The sequence below is a fragment of the Stenella coeruleoalba genome, assembly GCF_951394435.1.
Source record: "Stenella coeruleoalba genome assembly, chromosome: 3".
Lineage (NCBI taxonomy): Eukaryota > Metazoa > Chordata > Mammalia > Artiodactyla > Delphinidae > Stenella > Stenella coeruleoalba.
This window is the reverse complement of record NC_137148.1, coordinates 63,547,912-63,569,399: the sequence shown is the minus strand read 5'-3', so window position 1 is coordinate 63,569,399 and position 21,488 is coordinate 63,547,912. Positions and strand designations below refer to the sequence as shown.

The window sequence follows — 21,488 nt, the reverse complement described above, 5'->3', positions numbered from 1 at the left end:
AAAGCAGAAATTAGTAAATCATAAACCAGAAAAATACATAATCTAAGAGTTCATTTTCAAAAAAAAGAGAAATAAATCATTTTCTAGTTTAATCAAGACACAAGGGAGAAAACTCAGATAAACAAAATAAGGAAATTATTTTAGAGACACAGAAGAAACCAAAAGAAAACTATTTTAATCATCTGTGTGTAAATAAATCTTAAAACTTGGGTGAGATAAACAATTTTTTAGGAAAATACAATATATCAAAATTGGCTACCATACAGAAAATCAACCATTTACCATGTAAGAAATAGAAAAGACTGTATAAGTTAAGCTTTCCCCAAAGCACCAGGTTTAAATGGTTTCAATGTTGAGTTTATGAAAACTCAGGTACAGGCCTCATTTGAATGTTACTTTTAACATCCCCGAAAATGTAAAAAGAAAGAAAGGTCCCTAGTTTTTTAATGAAATATCCATGATATTGATACCTAAAACTGAGAAAGAAACTGAAATATCCATGATATTGATACCTAAAACAGACCAATCTCACTTTCAAATGCTGAAATCCTAACTAAAATGTTAGCAATAAAATTCAGCAGTACATTAAAAGAATGATAAATTCTGATCAAGTGGGGTTTATTCTGTAAATGTGTGGATGGTTCAATATATAAGATATTAATAAAATTTATTTTATTAATAGATAAAGGGAGAAAATAGTTATTTTCATAGAAACTGAAAAAAGCATTTAGTAAAAACTCAATACCCACAGGAATGTGGATACACTACAATATAGTGAATTATCAAACAGGGTCTTTTTCTGGATGATTTGTGATCATTCTTTATTTGTTAGAATTCTTTACAACTATTTGACATACGTGTTGAGGATGGTTTTACCAGAACCTATTTTTATGTATTCAAATGTATCAAACTTTCCTTTTATAGCTTCTGGATTTTGTGCCTTACTAAGAAGGGTCTTCTCCATTCTGAAACTATATAAAAAAAGAATCATCACTTGTGGTTTTTTTATGCATTTAATGTTTGTTGTTCAAGTCTTTAATTCATCTGGAATTTATTTTGGAGGAAGGATTAAGGAAAGATGTTAACTTTGTTTTTCCTACAATGTTGGCCTGTTGTCCCAACACAAGTTATTGAACTTTTGCTCCAATGATCTGAAATACCAGATTTTTCCTGTTCTAAGTTCCATGATAGAGTTGGGTTTATTTCTGGACATTCCCTGCTGTTCTATTGACTAGTCTACTGAAAAGACAGTATCAAAACTATTTCAATATCTGTAGCTTTATAATATTTAATATATGGTCCAACCAATTTTTATTACATATTAAAATAATAAAATTTTGGGAATTCCCTGGAGGTTCAGTGGTAAGGGCTTGGTGCTTTCACTGCTGAGGGTCCAGGTTCAATTCCTGGTCAGGGAACTAAGATCCCACAAGCCGCGTGGCCAAAAAAAAATAAAAAACAAAAAAATAAAAAAAATAATAAATAAATAAAATTTTTATATGGGAAAGACTTCTGGAATTATGACAGAATTCAAAGGGAAATTATTTTACCCACTTGTAACTTTTTGTGAATGTATAACATAATGAAAAAAATGACAAACATTTACTGGGCACCTACTATGTGCAAAAGCTTTTGTGAGGAACAGAGGTGAAAGACATGATGTTGAGGTTCATCAAGGATTGTCATTCCAGTGAGGAAGTCCGAGCACTTACAGAATCAGTGTTCATTCTCTCTCTCTTTCTCTCACACAAGTTGTCTTTACATAATCAGTTTTCATCTTCTTTCTGTCTCTCACACACACTCACATGCACACACTATATTGTAAAACTTACACGTACCTGTTTGATTGCTTTAACAGCCAAAGTAACTGAGAACAAGACTGCCTGACTAATGCTGCTCTGACAGGAAATGTTACAAGCTGATTTAGTTCATTACATATATATTCCATCTCTTTCACCATTATCCAACTGTAACCTGAAATGAAAAGAAAGATATTTAACCTTTCTAACCAAAGTCCTACAAGTCAATTAAGTAAAAACCTCAATTACATATGAATAGGTAAATTCATAGGTAATTCATAAACATTTCCATTTGGATTCAGAGAAATTAAAATACCACTTAATGCAAGAAAAAATTTTGAGTGGAAAATGTAGATAAAAAATTAAATCTAAGTAATGTCACAAGTGACCTAGAGCAATAAACAAAAAATTAAAACATTAGAAAGGAGTTTATTAATCTCTCAAGTACAAAAAAGGAAATTCTGACATTATATTTACTTTAAAGAGTCTAAGGCTCTGCATCATTAATATTCTCTATAAACTTGTATCTTCTTGCTTGTTGTTTTCTTTTCCGAGAGAAAGAAAGAGTATTTACTAGCTGTTTAAGTAATAATTAACTTCAATTTTTTTGGGGGGTGGGGGTCTAGTCCAAATTACTTACACATTTTATCTAAAATAGAAATAGTGTTAAAATTGACTTTTATATATGTGTTTTATGTTTTAAATCACGTTTAGACATTGTGGAAAACGTATCTGCCTGTTTATAAACAGCTTCAGAAAAAAATCTATATTTTAAAAATAGCCCCTACACTCTATCAAAACTATCCATAGGTTGTAAAAAGTACTGGTCAGTAAAGGAACAATTTACAAAAAGCCTATGTGAATACATTAGTTTAGCAGCTAAATGCCTCATGAAAGAAGGGAAAGGTCTGCTTTCCTTTAAAATCTGGAAAATTATATCTTTTTAATTAGAAAAAGGGGTTGCTAACAGAAGCTATACTTACATTACTTAAAAACTTATAAACTCTCTTTTCTAAATTTTGTAGCAGAAGAAGTAAGGGAGGATAAAACACATGTTGGTAACGACGAGAGGCCAGTGGGGGAAAAGCAGCCTAGAAACATTCAACACAAACAAAAGACCCAGATATGGTTTAACTCGGCTCAAGCCTGAGATTAAAGCCAGAGTTAGACTAAACCGTGACTAAAAGATTAGAATCAGTATGGAGGCTATTAAATTGTTTCTAGTTTACCTTCTTTAAACACTCTGAATTATATGCTATATTCTTTACTGAAACTAATAAAAATTAAAATGATTAGAAAATTAAAATAGAACAAATTTAAAGCATATTATTTTTTTCTCAATCGTATCAGTTGTTGGTCCAGAGGGTTATAAACTAAATGTCACTACTCACCAGTTATTCTAATCTCATGTTAGATTTTAAAAGTTTACATCTAAAAACAATAGTAGCAAATAAGTAAAAAGAATGCCCTGAACACAAGATAAAGGCTAACATCTCCACTGGCTCTAAATAACTTCTTGGTTAATTATTTTTACCATGTGTTCAGGTGTCCCAGAGCATCTGTTTGCTTAATGGCTGTTTACTGGAAAATCACTACCTAGGAATGTATGAATAAATAGAAAGATGAATCCAAATAGCGTAATAAGTTTCAGCCAGGAGAAAGAAGCTGAATATCAGGTCCATCTGTAAGAGTACATAAAGGGAAAGAAGAAATCCAGCCTAGAGGAGAGTCTCATGGCCTCACATACCCCCCGTCTAGCCAAAGAGAGCTTAAGGGCACCAAGGTTCCAGCAGCCTACATTTGGAGCTCCTTCTAATGTCTAGGGAACAGAATTTGTGCTGTTCAACTGTACACCCACCGACTTCTGGCCTCACATTACTTGAAAAGTTTTAATTACCACTTCTCTATCTTTCGTCTGACATAGGGAGTTTGCTCCAAAGTAAAAGGAAAGAAGAAAAGAGTATAGAATACAAGTTCAAAGAGACCAATTCAGGATTCATTTGTGTATGTAAAGAGGCAGCTTTGGTTATTCTAGACCTTGCAAATAAACATTTTCCATGGAAGTTCGGTGACAGAATGTCACCTATGAATGAGTATCTATCTGAAATAACAGAAGGAAGAGTCATACACACACCTTTAGGGCCAGACCTTTCTCTCCATTAGGCTCTTAGATTTTGCAGAATGTGTTTTTGGTTTTGTATTAAAGGTATTATTTTTATATTTGAGTATATTTTAATTTGACCAAAAAGGAATACATTTAGAAAATTATCACCTTCATTGACTTTCTCAGGATGCCATCCTGTTGTCCAACCTAGGGAAAATGTCACATCTGGAAAGAAGGATGTCACAGTGTCTATAAAAGGTTTTGCATCCACTACTCTGCTATTTCCATTTGGACCAGGAAGAATATCAGCATTAATCCACACTGGACGCTTCAGATGCCTCTTCACATTTTCCAAGAGCATCATGGATGGTTCTACAGCTGCCAGACTAAAAACAATTTGTTGTCAATGAGATATATTCCTAAAGTAAAAGTAAAAAGTTCTTTTAGACTGCTGGCTTTAATATTGTCAAATTCATAATAAAAGTATGATACCATAATGCTTGAATTAAACAAAATCACAGAGCAGATAGCACTAGAAGGGAAAGCTAACATGTGCCATATCTTAAAATGTTGATTTATACTTACTATTCATGAAGGTACCTAAAAGGGTCTATAAATGTATGAATAATGACACTACATGTAGACAGAGGTTTCAAAACTCTGTATTAGGCTCACTCAGTATAAAAACAATTTATGAAAAGACACAAACATTCACTCATCAGAGAATGTATAAATAAGATTTAAAAATTAAATACACTCATAACCTGCAAATTCAAGTTTATGAAAATACCCAAAGTGCACTCAGGCCCCATGTCTCTAATACCTGCTCATGACCTTGGAGAAAAGGGCTTCTTTTCCTTCATGCATACTTGTGTGAGTCTGGACACATAAACACATTTCTAAAAATGATTGCCAAGTGTAAAATTATAACATTTCCTTAAAGCTTTTATAAACTTCATTTTTTCCTTTATTGTAAACACCTTTCCTGGAAACAAGAGACAACTATATTTTAGTTACTTTTAAACTAAAAAGCAGCTTCAGTCTTTTTACTTCCCTACATCTTTTCTAACGGACACATATATCTTGAAACAATAAGATTTTAATCAGCCTACATAATGTTTACTGATTAAAAATACACACACAAACTTTATTGGAAAGCTACGCTACTTATAATTCTGAATGTCTTCTGAACCTTTAAGGCCTATGTTCATTTCTAAGAAAATAGCTTTTAGTGAATACAGCGATGGGAGGCTAAGAATCTGGGAGACGGATACTGGAAGCGAGAACATTCAGCACCTCTCCTCACCTTTCCATTTTTCTTCTTAATGGAATGGAGTCCTTCTGCCTATGCTTCTACCACTCTTCACCTCACTCCTTTTGGGCCTCCTACTTTAAGAGCAGAAACTGATAACTTCATTATTTATAGGGTCATATTTATTAGTGAGCAAGGATACTGTTCACTAAAACCAGAGGAAACCAGCCTCTCTTTCACTCTGCTCCCATGTAATAAACTGCTTTTTTTCTCACTCTTATGCCCCTGAAATGGAGGCCCTAGATTTTAGTGGATTGATAAACTCTAATGCTAGACCTTACAGACTCTAGTTTAGATGCTGTCATTTCTCTGTCTCAAATGCTTTCTGCCTTGAATGGTATCCATGCCGTGTTAAAAACCACAATTCTGAGATCTGGCCAGCTGTACTTCCTACAAAATTCCCCCATTTTTAGTAGCAAACAACTTGTATCTATGACTCTAAAGCTTGTTTGACTGCAAGTCCCACAGCAGCAGCCAAGTCCCCGTGGGGCTCTGCTCTTCATGGGTGGAGTGGGAGGTAACCTTGAACTAATCCACGCATGTCTCCTCTCCTTTTCCAGAAAGTATTCTTATTTCTTAAGAAATCTGGTGTCTGTGGAGGTTGGGTTAAACACTAATTTCCAGTTTACGTTTAGGAGGAAGCTTCTTATGCTTTCTCAATTTAGTAAGCTGACATCAGGCTGTTTAACAATGGTTCGCCATCTGATAATATCTAGTCTCAGCATGTTCTCTCCCAAACTGAAATTCCACCAGCATGTATTAAGTGTCTGCTACATGCAAAACACTGCACAGTTAGACATACAGAGCTAAGACACAGAACATAATGAAATAAGAATTTAATGTACATATTCTGTTTTATATGTAAATATTTTAATCATCACTAATATAGACTATAGTAATGTCATTTTCCCTTACCAGAAACTTAAATAAGAAAAACAAAACCTATATTAAGAAAACCACAAAACTTTACTAAGAAGAAATCAACTTTTTGTTGTAGTTTTAATTTTCTGGAGCTTTACAAAATAATTAATAAAATTCCTCTGGAAGAGTAAATGTGGAGGAAAAGCCATAACATTTTTGGAAAAAAAAAAAAAGACTGAGGATGAACTTTGCCTAAGAGCAAGATACAATGCTTACTACGAAGAATAACATACTATGTTCCTAGCCTGGAAGACTCAATTTTATAAATATTGCAAAATTACACTTCGTTCCCAACTAATCTATAAATTCCATGTAATTCTAATTTAAAATATCCGTGGATATCATTCTCAATCCTTACATGTATTAGTATTAAGTTTCCCATAAAGAACTGACAAAAGGTTTGCCAAAATGATCATTTGAAGAGGACGGTCCTGATCAGTATACTACCTAAAATTTCTTTTTGGTAGTACTTATTTAGGAAATTCCAGGGAAGATATAAACTTAGCTCTTATAGGATAGATTTTTTTTCTAAAAAGTTACTTGGTAAGTCAAACTTCTCAGTACCTATTTTCCTGTTAACTTCGTTTAGAAATTGGGGCTAACAAAATAAAAATCATACTTAAAATGATAATAAACCATTTAAAATTACATTCTAAGGTAAAATTCCAGATAAAAATTTTAAATCATCGTATATTACTTAGTTATTGCGTGTATACAAACAAAATAACTCAGAGGCACAAAACAAGAACTATTAAAATTTGACTATTAGGTCATTCAGCTACTCTTACAGACGTAGTGCAGAGTTCCGGTTCAGAATGTGAACTCTTCAGCCAGGCTGGCAGCTCTCCTACTGATTACGTGACCACAAGCAGGCTACTTACCCCTCTCTGCCTCTGTTCCTTCATCTGGAAAATGAGAATAGGAATAACCTACTTCTTAGGATTGTTATGAAGACTAAATGAATTTACACATTTAATGCTCTTAGAACAGTGTCTGACACACAGTAAGTGCTTATATAATTGTTAGTTAAATTCATTCCCCTTCAAATATGTTATGACCAAAACTCTTTTTTAATGGCACAGCCTTTCAGTGGTAGCTGCTAGCATTTAGGAATGAAGGAGCTGGTCTGACTGGTGAGGAGCCAAAGAATATATTACAGGGGCTTCGCTGGTGGCGCAGTGGTTGGGAATCCATCTGCCAATGCAGGGGACATGGGTTTGAGTCCTGGTCCAGGAAGATCCCACATGCCGCGGAGCAACTAAGCCCATGCACCACAACTATTGAGCCCACGTGCTGCAACTACTGAAGCCCGAGTACCTAGAGCCAATGCTCTGCAACAAGAGAAGCCACCGCAATGAGAAGCCCATGCACTGCAGGGAAGAGTGGCCCCTGCTCGCCACAACTAGAGAAAGTATGTGTGCAGCAACAAAGGCCCAAAACAGCCAAAAATAAATAAAATAAATAAATTATTTTTAAAAAAGAATATATTACAGAGAGCAAGTCTACGGGCAATAGTAAACATCAAAAAAAAAAAAAACTGAGCACATGAAAAGACAAGGAGCTCTAAAATTCAGCTCACCAAGCACTAATGATTAAATGCTTTATTTCACAGTACAGAGAACACTGGACTGGCTCCAGGAAACCTGGGATCTGGTCCTAGCTCAGCTCTCAAGCTTAGCTATTGTCATTTAACCTCTCTAGGACTAAGTTTCTTTGTCAAGAAAATGGAGTTAGACCGTTCACCCCTCTAAAAGCTTTAAGATCTTGAAACAGCTTTCATTCACCAACAGTGTAAAGAGGTTGACTGGTACACTCAGGCCCGCAACAACTGATTAGAGTAATCTTAAAAACCCTGTAAGAGCTCCAAATCCTTATTAATTTCTTGAGATAATTCAATTTAAAAATATTGTTCCAAGATAAGGCAGGATTACCACACATCCTAGATTTTCATAGCAGTTGCCTTCATGGGCCTTATGGTGAGCTTTTGTGGTGTCACAATAAATTCCTGGCTTTCCCTCTAATTTTTATACTGCCAAAATACCACAGAAGTAAAATTTTCCGTGATAGCCACAGGGAAGGAAACAACACTTAATCTTGCTCTCTTCATTATCAATGTTTCCGAAATATTATTTTTAAGAAACATTTCAATTATTAAAGAATTCTAGGTAATTCCCCTTCCAAAAATATAATAACACAAATCAAGTAGGAAACGCATTAGCTACCCCAACTACTGCCAAATCTCTCTCTCGAACTACTTTTTAATGAAAGTGGTATTTTAAATTTACCGTTCTACTATTACAATGGTCACTTAGGATAACTTCCTATATAAAAATTAACTTAATTTTAGCCTTAAAGGGTTCCCAAGAAACAATTTTAGCAAACAACTCAGTGTGTCTTTGGTCCATTCCTGAAACATACTAGCTTGCAATTCCATTTTCAGTTTAGATAAAGTATAAAGTTATTTAGTCAGGCACAGATATATGAAGTTACTGATTTTTTTTCCATATTGTTATTCTATAACAACTAGGAGACTGAACATGTTTGTACAAATACCTCTTAAAATCCAGTTTGATGCCTTTATTGCTTTTTATAACTTCAGCCAGCCATTCCTGTAAAGTATTATCACTGTTTGTTTCAGGAGGATGAGCCATGATTGGTTGGCCATGTTCTGATCCAGCACTTGGAAAAATGACATCAGCCTCTATCATATGAGCAGTACCTGTCCAGATAAAAGAACTTACATTAATGCTAATAAAATAGGGACTGTAAGAGATGGCATATTCAGTATCCTTTTGAGGAAGATAAAAGGAAAGAAAATAAAATTTCCTGAGTAAAAGACTAAGTGCCAGGTACTATGTCAAGCCTTACATGTTGCACTTATTTGTTACACGTGAGCAAACAGGCAGTGAGGAGTGCAATACCTTTGCCTAGGTCACACTCAAGCTGTTGTCCTAATATTTAATTTCTTCCCAGTATATGGCAAAGTGAGAATACAAAGGGAGGCTTAATAAGTATTTGTTGACTCTTCTGAGAACAAAAATAGTACTTTTATCTTCTCACTCCTCAAATTAGAAACTACAGATATTTATTGTTTATGCTTTTTTTTTTAAACATCTTTATTGGAGTATAATTGCTTTACAATGGTATGTTAGTTTCAGCTTCACAACAAAATGAATCAGTTATATATACACATATGTTCCCATATCTCTTCCCGCTTGCGTCTCCCTCCCTCCCACCCTCCCTATCCCACCCCTCCAGGCGGTCACAAAGCACCGAGCTGATCTCCCTGTGCTATGCGCCTGCTTCCCACTAGCTATCTACCTTCCGTTTGGTAGTGTATATATGTCCATGCCTCTTTATCGCTTTGTCACCCTTTACCCTTCCCCCTCCCCATAGCCTCAAGTCCATTCTCTAGTAAGTCTGTGTCTTTATTTGAAATTGTATGTTATAGATTCAGTTCCTTGACCTAAAGCTTGGCTACTATTTAAAAGCACACATCCCTGGAATGGGTAAAGAGCTTCACCAGTCACTTAGTGTGAGTGTGCTTAGCAGGCTCTGATAGACTAACTCCAAAGATGGCTGACAACAATTCCTCCCATATGTATGTGCCTCTCTCCTCATCTCTTTCTCCTCCCCTTGAGTCTGGGCCGGTTTTGTGACTTGCTTTGACCAGTGGAAGGTAGTGGAAGTAAAACTCTCAGTTCTAAGCCAAGCCCTTAAAAGGCCTGGCAGCTTCTGCTTTCATCCTCTTGAAAGCCAGCTACCATGTAAAGAAGTTCAGGTAAGACTACTGAAGACTCAGAAACCACATGGAGAGAGAGAAGCCTCATGGAAGAAAACTAAGACCTCCTGCCCGACAGACAGCATGAAGGTCTCTGACATGTGAGTGAGGCCATTTTAGAATTTCTAGGCCCAGCTGAGCTCCCAGCCAAATGCAGCAACATGAGTGCTCCCAATCTATACCACATGGAACAGAAGAACCACTAGCTGACCCACAAAATCATGAAAAATGATAAATCACTGTCATTTTAAGCCACAAAGTTTTGGGGGTAGTTTATTACACAGCAACAGAAAACAAACAGAAATAGCTACCTGGAAGTGGGGCCCTGCCATAACAAAAACCTGAAACCTGTGACACTGGTTTTGGGATCCAGCAGATTCTAGAAAGGCACTGTTAAAGCAAGTTAGAAGAGCAGTGAGGAAATTCTTTTCACGTAGTGGTGAAACTTTTGATAACGTTGGCACTTGTAGCAACTGGTGGAAGATAGAGAGGGTGCCTAGTCAATTTGTGGATTTGGCTAAGGAGGTTTCCAGGCAGAATGTTGAAAATGCCAACGGAGTTTCTTTTAGCTCCTATGATAAAGAATGGGAAGAAAGAGCTGAGTTAAATAATTAACTATTTACATTTTAAGCAGCATAGAGAGGAAATATTTCCAACTCAGGACTTGTGCTGAGTTAGAAAATAAAACCATTCTTTCCAGCTGGCAGGAGATTCTCAAAGTAGGAGAAAGCCTCAGGTCAAAAGTCAAATCCAGGATGCTGTTAGTAAACCATGGCCTCGGGATCAGGACCAAACCAAGGATACAGCTACAAGACCCTTTACTAAGACTTCAGAAAGATGATGCCTTGGGTACCCACATAGCTAGACAAAAGAACATTATAGAATCTTAAGGGTGTTATCCCATAGCACCCTAACTAGCAGACCAAGTAGAGAGAGGCCTACCCCAAAGAGATCCAGCAATAAGGTTTTTGATTAAAGGGATGGTTTATAATTTGATATATAGAAAGACTAGTACATTTTTAATAGAGCTGTATCCACTTGGACCTAAAAAAAAAAAAAAGAGAGAGACAGTTCAAAACGAAAAGAAGCCTATGAACTCTCAAATTTCTATAGGCAGGAAATAGGCTGAAAAAGCTACCCAGCTGCATATATAAGCCATTTTCCAATAAGCGTATGAAGAGATGCTCAACATCATTAACCTTCAGGGAAATGCAAATCTAAACTACAATGAGATACCAATTCACAAGTACGAGGAAGACTATAATGAAAAAGACAATAACAAGTGTTGACAAGGACATGGGGAGATTAGAAACCTCATCCAGTCTGTTGGTGGGAATGTAAGAAGGTGCAGCTGCTTCAGAAAAGCTTGCAGTTTCTCAAAAAAAGTTAGAGTTATATTTGAGATGCAATAGGTCAAGCTTCTGTCTAATTTCATAAAAATTAAGCAAACATGACTTCTCAATAAAGTGGTACTTAGCACAATATATGTAGGCATTCCATCTTCTCTATCAATGCAGTTGTAAAGGAGCATATAGGCCTTGGAATTCCTTAACAGTAATAGTCAGTGTCTCTATTTATTAACTCCATTCCTTTCCCATGAATAGAAAAAAAAAATCACTAAATGGCAGTGACAAGGAGTCTCAGGTCCCATGTAAATTATGTTCCTGAAGGTCTCTTTTAAGAATAAGAATGAAAAAAAAAAAAAAAAAAGAATAAGAATGGAAGCTAAGCAGTAGGGGTAAGAGATCATGGTGGCTTGAACTAGGATGATGACAACAGAGATGGACAGATGTGGACTAATTCAAAATATATTTTGGAATAGAATTATAATGTCTGGATAATAGAGCAGATGCAAGAAATAAAGAAAACATAGAATAGATGATTCCCAGATTTCTGGCTTAAGAATACATGGGGAATTCCCTGGCATTCCAGTGGTTAGGACTTGGCACTTTCACTGCCGTGGGCCCTGGCCAAGGAACTAAGATCCCGCGAGATGCGTGGTGTGGCCAAAAACAAACAAACAAACAAACAAAAGAATCTATGTGGATTATGGTGCCATTTACTGAGATAGCAAAAATCATAGGAAGTACAGGTTAGTAGACATAATTAAGAATTTCATTTTGAATAATTTAAATTTGTGATGCATGAGAACTCTCTAAGTGAAAACACCAACTAAGCAGTTGGATAGACTAATACAGAAGAGAGGGAGGCCTGGCCTGGAGACATGTTTGTGAGCTGTCCAGCCTCTCTCCCTGTTCTCCCACCCCTGGTCCTTGGGCAGAAGCCTTTTGAAGGTCAGGGAATGCTTCTCCTTTGGGAGACTGCCTGGTCACCATATTTCCCAACTCAGGGAGAGCCAGATGAGGAAGTCTGCACATCAAGATTATCACTCCAACCACAGGAGCCCCAGCTTGTGACAAGAGCCAGACAGTAGAAAACAGCTTTGTTTTTTCTGATTTTCTGCACAAGAAAATCCCGAATAGCTGCTACTCACACTCAAAACAAAACTCAAAGAAATATGTTTATAGAAATGAAGTTAAACTTATCTATCTTGCCTATACTGTTTACATGCTCTAATGCAGCAATTTATTATATTTTTTAATACATTTAGTTGATGACTATAGTCACACTTTTCCTAAATATGTTACAAAGCCTTTTTTTAAAAACTACATTTTTTATTCTCAAAAAGACTTGATGATTTCAATTTTTTAACCAGCATTTCTTTTAATATATATATTTTAAAAATCTACATGCAGAAATGTTATAACAAAAAAAATTACATTATATGTAATAACTTTTTTAAACAATTTTGACTATTCTGAGGTCGGATGTGTTGACAATGCAACACCAAATGACACTCTTACATTGTTCCTCCTGTACTTTGTTTTTTTTAAACATAGACATTGTTGAAAATCCAGTATCACATGTTAATCAAAATAGAAACAGCTTCATTAATGACAGTTGTACTAAATTTAAGTATTCTGGGAGAAATAAGATAAACCAATGAAATACATGTCTCCAGGAATCTGTTTTCTTTCCTTTGGACTAGAAAGAAATTGCAAGACTAGCCAGAGCTGAGAAAAGGGACTGGATGAAAAACATCCCCCAAACTATAAAACTTGGGGCTCTTGTTGCCTAAGAGAAGGTAAAGAGGATATTATCTGAAAACTAAGTAACCTACAAAAAATTCCCAGATCAACACCAGACTTCCAGCAACTGGAGATGACTTGCCATAAGTCATTTTTAAAACTTGGCTAAAAGTAAATGATCCATAGTTAATTAAATTATTTCTAGGGATGAGGCTTCCGCATTTACTATTACAAATTGTAAATTTGTAAGATTTTTTCCAAATTTTTAGTTGTTATATAGAAATAAAATTTATTTTGTTTTGATTTTATACTGTCAAAAAAGACAGATTGTCTAAATTAACCTATGAATTATAACCATTTATCTGTAGAATCTTTTTGATTTACTATATACGCAACCATATTGTCTGTACATAACAGCTGTATTATTCCTACCTTTTATCCATTTAAAAAAATTGATATATAATTCACATACTATAACATCATCCTTTTAAAGTGTACCATTCAGGGCTTCCCTGGTGGCACAGTGGTTAAGAATCCGCCTGCCAATGCAGCGGACACGGGTTCGAGCCCTGGTCCGGGAAGACCCCACATGCCACGAAGCAACTATGCCCGTGCGCCACAACTACTGAGCCTGTGCTCTAGAGCCCGTGAGCCACAACTACTGAAGCCCACGTGCCTAGAGCCCATGATCCGCAACAAGAGAAGCCACCATAATGAGAAAGTCTGCAACTAGAGAAAGCTCATGTGCAGCAGTTAAGACCCAATGCAAACGAATAAATAAATAAAGTGTACCATTCAATGGTTTGCAGAATATTCAGAAAGTTGTGCAACCATCACCACCACCAGCTAATTCCAGAAAAATTCTGTCACCCCAGAAAGAAACGCTGTACCCATTAGCATTTACTCTCTAGTCCCTATTCCTATCAGCTCCAGGCAGCCACTAATCAACATCTTCCTGAAGCATTGCTTTTGCTAAAATTTATTTATTAAATAATCACTGTTTGGTTACTATGTGGTAGGCACTGTTTTAGGTATTAGGGATATTAGAAGACAAGGTTCTTCCCTTTGAGGAACAAAGAAAAGCAATTTAAAAGAGTATCTTTACAATAAAAGAAACACATATTTAGATACATTATCCAGACACATAACTAAGATGCAAAAAATGTGTAAATTTTTACAATAAAACACAAGGTTACAAGGAATTCTTCCTGTTGGAACAGGGCACTTCAAGGGGTGCCCTACCCCTCTGGTGATTTGCTTTCATTCTCCTAAGCTGCTGCAGCCAACAGTTTAGTTAGCCTTTTCATAGCAAAAGGCTAACTAAACTGCTATAGTAATCATCTGATTACAGATGGAGCTAGTAAACCAAAAGGCTTGGTTTCTAGCCTAGGCATAAATATTGCCCAAGGCATTATAAATTAGTATTCAATGACTTCATTCAACAACTATTTATTGAGCTTCTCCTTAGTACACTGTGAAAGACACAAAAATATGTATGTACGACATACAACCTGACCTTAAAAATTTTACCTAAATCACTACAATATATAAGCAAATGTAATAACATATGAGAGTTTTAAATAAGGCATAGAAACGGTAAATCACTTCTGGAAAATGAGAAAATTCTTCCATTATGGAAACTTGTTCATTTTGTAAATAAAATGAGATCTTTTACAAAAATGTTTATGTTAGCCAAGAATTTACACTTGAATCATCTAAGTCTCTGGCACCTGCAAATATGACCAGATATTTTTTTTAAAAAGAGTTGACTTCATCTATAATCTAATGTAAATACAAGTAACTAATGACTTACTTCTCAGTGCCTCATTCACTTGCACCTTGTGGTTAGCCGCATGATACCAGATGATCTGGGCGCCATCTTCTGTTGTGATCTGGTTATTTCTGAGAAAATATTCCAGTATGTTTTCACTCCAAGATCCTAAAATAACAGCATTTATATTAAAAAGAAGTTTTTATAGGGTAAATTTTTTTTAATAAAAAAAGGGCACAGCATATATTGATAGAGAAAAATAAAGTAATAAAACTGGGAAAATATAAGATTTTTAAAAATTAAGAACAAGTATGAAGATATGGCAAGTATAAAAATATATATTTATATATAAATAGGCTATTTATGATGTAAGTAATAATTAGTAAACATATAGGAGAGTCTGAACCTCAGAACTGTGAGGAAATATGTAGGAAGAAAAAAAAAACTAGTAAGAAGCAGATATTTTAAAGCAGGAATTTTCACATGGTATCTTCTCCAATCCTGGCCCCATAAATAAGTAAAGTGTATATAAAGCCAATTCTATGTTAAAAAAAACTTCTAAATTTTGTAGAACTTAATTGTCTTCTCCACCTCAGGCTCCATTCTATATTTATATTAAACATTTAGAATCTTAAATTACACATTTAAGCATATTCACCTTCAAATTATAAATGTCAACAACACTTACATGAGTGACTAAGTAAATTCTGAGTTAGTATTTATAGATTTATCTAGCATGTACAAATATATGTAATTCCCATAACTATCGACTAGTTTTTGGCAGACCAGACTTTTTTCTTTTCTTTTTTTTTAATTATTTATTTATTGTTGGCTGCGTTGGGTCTTCGTTTCTGTGCGAGGGCTTTCTCTAGTTGTGGCAAGCGGGGGGCCACTCTTCATCGCGGTGCGCGGGCTCCTCACTATCGCGGCCTTTCTTGTTGCGGAGCACAGGCTCCAGACGCGCAGGCTCAGTAATTGGGGCTCACGGGCCTAGTTGCTCCGCGGCATGTGGGATCCTCCCAGACCAGGGCTCGGACCCGTGTCCCTTTCGGTACGCGGGCCTCTCACTGTTGTGGCCTCTCCCTTTGCGGAGCACAGGCTCCGGACGCGCAGGCTCAGCGGCCATGGCTCACGGGCCCAGCCGCTCCGCGGCATGTGGGATCTTCCCGGACCGGGGCACAAACCCGCGTCCCCTGCATCGGCAGGCGGACTCTCAACCACTGCGCCACCAGGGAAGCCCCAGATTTTTTTCTTAATTAGGCATTAAAATGTGAGTTAACCAAGACTAAAATACTTGAATCAGTTCTACTCCATATTATGCCATATCGCAAAATAAGAAGGATAAAAGACTGAAAAACAGTGAAAGAGGTATCTATAATCTTACCCCGCCAATTCTTGTTCACTGGTTTAAACATTTAAGTGGCTACCAAATGGCTGCAAATTCCCTATGCATGAGATTATATCTTCCGTTTAATTATTTGTTTATTAATTCTACCTAACAACAGTTAAAAACCTAAAAATGGCCATCATAAACTGATGATAAGACATTGAGAGAAAGTAAAATTTGATAAGAGAATGGAGGGGCATATGAAAATAACTTCTAAGTAACATGCATGGAACTCAGTAACCACTCTGCATATTGGGCTACAGAATAAAGAAACTAAACAGTTAGCTGTAGCATCCACTATCCAAGCAGTCTCCTATACAAAACACATGCCCCTTTTCAGCATAAGCAAGAGAGTCACAGACCTTTCAGACTCATATGAAAACACATGGCCATCATTTTTTACATGTTTAACTTAGGCATCTTAAAAAGGTACAGTAACTACTGGCTAAAACGGAAATGTCCAACAATGGGAAAAAGTAAATCACAGTATATCCTCATGATAAAATATGTAATTGATGTGGCTGTTAAACATGAAGTTTTTGAGATATGCCAAAAATCTCACAGAAATGGTAATCATGCATGTTACCATAAAAAAACTAAATGTTAGTTAATAGCACATGCTAGATGTATCCTTGACACCTTCCAACTAAACACACTGGATTCAAAATTTTTATAAGGGTAACTTGCAGATTAATAATAAAATACCACGATTCCAGAAATTAAAAACATTTGAAGCAAAAAGTTCTCCTTGCCCAGTTAATGGGTGAAACTGTACCTTACACTTAGCCACAACTGTATATATCTTTTCATATACACAGAATTTCAGACTCTAATTACCTATAATCTAGGGTATTATCACTATTTTAAGTAAACTGTTATTCTGAAAATAGGGCCAGGAGAAAGGCAAAATTACTTGTAATTTTTAAAAATTAAGACTTTTAGTGGGAGCAGTTTCAGGTTTATAGAAAAAACTGAGCAAAAACTAGAGAGTTCCTATATGTGACCTCCCCTAATTTTTACATCTTTCTGTGGTGATGAAATTGCTCTGAAATTGATAGTGGTGATGGTTACACAGCTCTGAATATACTAAAAACCAATGAATTCTATGCCTGAAATGAGTGAATTGTATGGTATACAAATTATATCTCGATAAAGATTTTTAAAAAGTTAAAAAAAAAGTAAAAAAAAAAAGAAAAATACATCCTCTCTTTGACCCAGAAATTCCACTTCCATAAACTTATCCCATTGACAGATATGTTTGTAATATGTAGGAAATGACACATTTGATATAAGGATATTTATTGCAGCATTGCTTGTAACAGCAAAAGAGTGAAAATAACCTAAATATTCAGCAACAATGAATTCACTAAATAAATTATGGTATATCCATGCAATGGAACACAATGCAGCCATTAGTAAGAATGAGGCAGATCCATATGTGTAATATAGAATAATCTCAAAGATATGTTAAGCGAGAAAAAAGCAAGGTGGAGAACAGTATGTATAGGTACTGCAGTAGGAAGAATAATGATCCCTCCCCCCACAACGATGTCTATATCCTAATCTGTGAACTGTGAATATGTTGTTACACAGCAAGGGCGAAATAAAGTTACATGTGCAATTAAAGTTGCTAATCAGTTGATGCTGATCTTGGATTATCCAGGTGAGCCTAATTTAATCACATTAAACATCTTATAAGATCCTTGTCAGTGAAAGGGAAGGCAGGAGAGTCAGTGTCGGTGTGATGCAATGTGAGAAAGACATGACCAGCAACTGCTGGCTTTGAAAATGGAGGATGAGACCATGAGCCAAGGAATTCAAGCAGTCTCTAGAGGATAGTAAAAGGCAAGGACACTGATTCTCCCCTAGAGCCTCTAGAAGGAATGCAGCCATGCTGACACTGATTTTTAGCTAGACCCATTTCAGACTTCGGGCCGCCTGAATTATAAGATAATAAATTTGTGTTGTTCTAAGCCACTAAAAACTAATGCTCTAAAAAACTAGTTTGTATGTTTAAAAACAAAGTGGGAGAAGAACAAAAATGAGAAGACAGTATATGGTAGCATGTATACTACAATCTTAACTATATGGTTTTTTTTTTTTTTTTGGCCATGTCACACGGCTTATGGGATCTTAGTTCCCCCACCAGGGATCAAACCCAGGCTTCCTGCAGGGGAAGTGCAGAGTCCTAATCACTGGACCACCAGGGAATTCCCTATATTTTCTTAAAAGTCAGGATTGTCAGAAAATATACCAAAAAGTTAACTAATGGTACCTCTGAATATGGGCACTATGTATTGTTTTCCTATTTCAATATACTTTACTGTATAAATGTTCTATAATGAGCACGTATTATGTTTACAATCAGGAAAAAATTTAAACTGAAAAAAGAATGTATTACCAAAACTGTCTGATGTGACTACTTATGTTTATGTAAAAGATACTGTAACCTTCTGGAGTAGAACTGCCTGGCTTAAAACCCCTCTAACTGTTTTGCACAGCAAAGGAAACCATAACAAAAAAGTGAAAAGACAACCCACGGAATGGGAGAAAATATTTGCAAATGATGCGACTGACAAGGGCTTAATATCCAAAATATACAAAAAGCTCATACAACTCAACAACAAAACAATGAACAACCCAATCAAAAAATGGGCAGAAGACGTTAATAGACATTTCTCCAAAGAAGACATACAGATTGCCAGTACCTACATGAAAAGATGCTCAACGCTACTAATTATTAGAGAAATGCAAATCAAAACTACAATGAGGTACCACCTCACACCAGTCAGAATGGCCATCATTAAAAGTCTACAGATAACAAGTGCTGGAGAGGGTATAGAGAAAAGGGAACCCTCTTACACTGTTGGTGGGAATATAAGTTGGTGCAGCAGTATGGAGGTTCCTCAGAAAACTAAGAACAGAATTACTACATGATCCAGCAATCCCACTCCTGGGCATATACCCAGACAAAACTATAACTCAAAAAGATACATGCACACCGATGTTCATAGCAGCACTATTCACAATAGCCAAGACATGGAAACAACCTAAATGTCCATTGACAGATGAATGGATAAAGATGTGGTACATGTATACAATGGAATACTACTCAGCCATAAAAAAGAACAAAATAGGGCTTCCCTGGTGGCGCAGTGGTTAAGAATCTGCCTGCCAATGCACAGGACATGGGTTCGAGCCCTGGTCCGGGAAGATCCCACATGCCGTGGAGCAGCTAAGCCCATGTGCCACAACTACTGAGCCTGTGCTCTAGAGCCTGCGAGCCACAACTACTGGGCCTTTGTACCACAACTACTGAAGCCCATGCGCCTGGAGCCCATGCTCCACAGCAGGAGAACCCACTGCACTGAGAAGCCCGTGCACTGCAACAAAGAGTGGCCCCTGCTGGTCGCAACTAGAGAAAGCCTGTGTGCAGCAGCAAAAACCAGAGCAGCCAAAAATAAAATTAAATTAAAAATAAATAAATTTATTTTTTAAAAAAAGAATGAAATAATGCCATTTGCAGCAACATGAATGCAACTAGAGATTACCACACTAAATGAAGTAAGTCAGAAAAAGAAAGACAAATACCATATGACATCATTTATACATGGAATCTAAAATATGGCACAAATGATCCTATCTACAAAACAGAAACAGACTCAGACATAGAGATCAGACTTGTGGTTGCCAAGGGGGAAGCGGGGAGGGAGAGGGATGGACTGGGAGTTTGGGGTTGGTAGATGCAAACTATTACATTTAGAATGGATAAACAACAAGGTCCTACTGCATAGCACAGGGAACTATATGCAGTCTCCTGGGATAAACCATAATGGAAAAGAATATAAAAAAAGAATGTATATATGTGTATAAATGAGTCACTTTGCCATGCAGCAAAGATTGGCACAACACCGTAATCAACTATACTTCAATTTTAAAAAAGTGAAAGAAAAAAACACCTCTAACTCTGGGGTCAAACAACAGAGACACACTAATTACCAGTTTCTAAAGGCTGCATAAAAAAAAGCTGGAATAATGCTTGGCCACATCACTTTGTCTACATCTCCTATCCTCATCCTCACCCAATTGCCAAAGAGGAATAGGACTGCTCAAACTATTCCTTATTTCATCTGCTGAAATTATGGGTCAGGTAAATGTCACATTCCTTTCATTTCAACCAAGATCTCAAAAAGTAATACTCCTCCCTCCTCGCCACTCCTTTTCAACATTATACTGGAAGTACCAGCTAATGCACTAAGACAACAAAAAGAAATAAAAGGTGTACATACTGGGAAGAAGAAATGAACTGCTTTGTTCACAAAGATATGGTTGTCTATGCAGATAATCCAAAAGAATCAACACAAAAACTCCTGGAATTAACAAGTGATTATAGCAAGGTTGAAGGATTCAAGTTTAATACACAAGAGTCAATTGCTTTCCTATTTACCAGCAATGAACGTGAAATTTGAAATGAAAACACAATACCATTTACGTTAAACCCACAAAACCAAAATACTTAGGTATAAACCTAACAAAATATGTACAAGATCAACATGAGGACAACTACTCTGATGAATGAAATCAAAGAACTAAATAAATGGAGAGATAGTCCATGTTCATGGATAGGAAGACTCAATATTGTCAAGATGTTAGTTCTTCCCAACTTGATCTATAGATTCAAGCAATCCCAATCAAAATCCCACCAAGTTATTTTGTGGTTATCGACTAACTGATTCTAAAGTGTATGTGGAGGGCAAAAAACCCAGAATAGTCAACATAATATTGAAGAAGAATGAAGTGATGACTCTACCCAACATCAAAACTTACTATAAAGCTACAGTAATTAAGATAGTGTGGTTTTGGTGAAAAGAATAGACAAATAGATCAATGGAACAGAACAGAGAGTCCCAAAATAGATCCACATAAATAGAGTTAACTGATCTTTGATGAAGGAACAAAGGCAATACTGTGGAACAGAGACAGCTTTTTCAACAAATGGTGCTGGAACAACTGGACGTTCACATGCAGAAAAGGAATCTAGACACAGACGTCATATTTTCACAAAAATTAACTCAATATGGATCATAGACCTAAGTGTAAAATACAAAACGATAAAACTCCTAGAAGATAATATAGGAGAAAATCTACATGACCTTTGTAGATTTTTGTATCTACGGTCACGTCACAGCAATGACCTTTTAGATACACACCAAAGGCACCATCCATGAAAGAAATAATGGATAAGCTAGGCTTCATTCAAATGAAAAACTTCTGCTCTGCAAAAGGTAACATCAAGAGAATGAAAAGACAAGCCACAGACTGGG

General features: G+C 36.1%; 1 protein-coding gene across 2 annotated transcripts in view; it reads right to left on the bottom strand.

The window, feature by feature from the left end:
- The window catches only part of FAM151B (family with sequence similarity 151 member B), a 35,233-nt gene that overhangs the window by 10,820 nt on the left and 2,925 nt on the right, over positions 1-21,488 (bottom strand). For both annotated transcript variants that reach the window (XR_013827600.1, XM_079916790.1), the window contains exons 2-5: positions 14,820-14,945; positions 8,690-8,855; positions 4,072-4,289; positions 1,839-1,974 (exon numbers count right to left, since the gene is read on the bottom strand). Coding sequence is in view for 1 of the 2 variants with exons in the window: in XM_079916790.1 (XP_079772916.1) it covers positions 1,839-1,974; positions 4,072-4,289; positions 8,690-8,855; positions 14,820-14,945 (646 nt within the window). In the remaining variant the exon portion in view is untranslated. The remainder of the gene's footprint in view (positions 1-1,838; positions 1,975-4,071; positions 4,290-8,689; positions 8,856-14,819; positions 14,946-21,488) is intronic.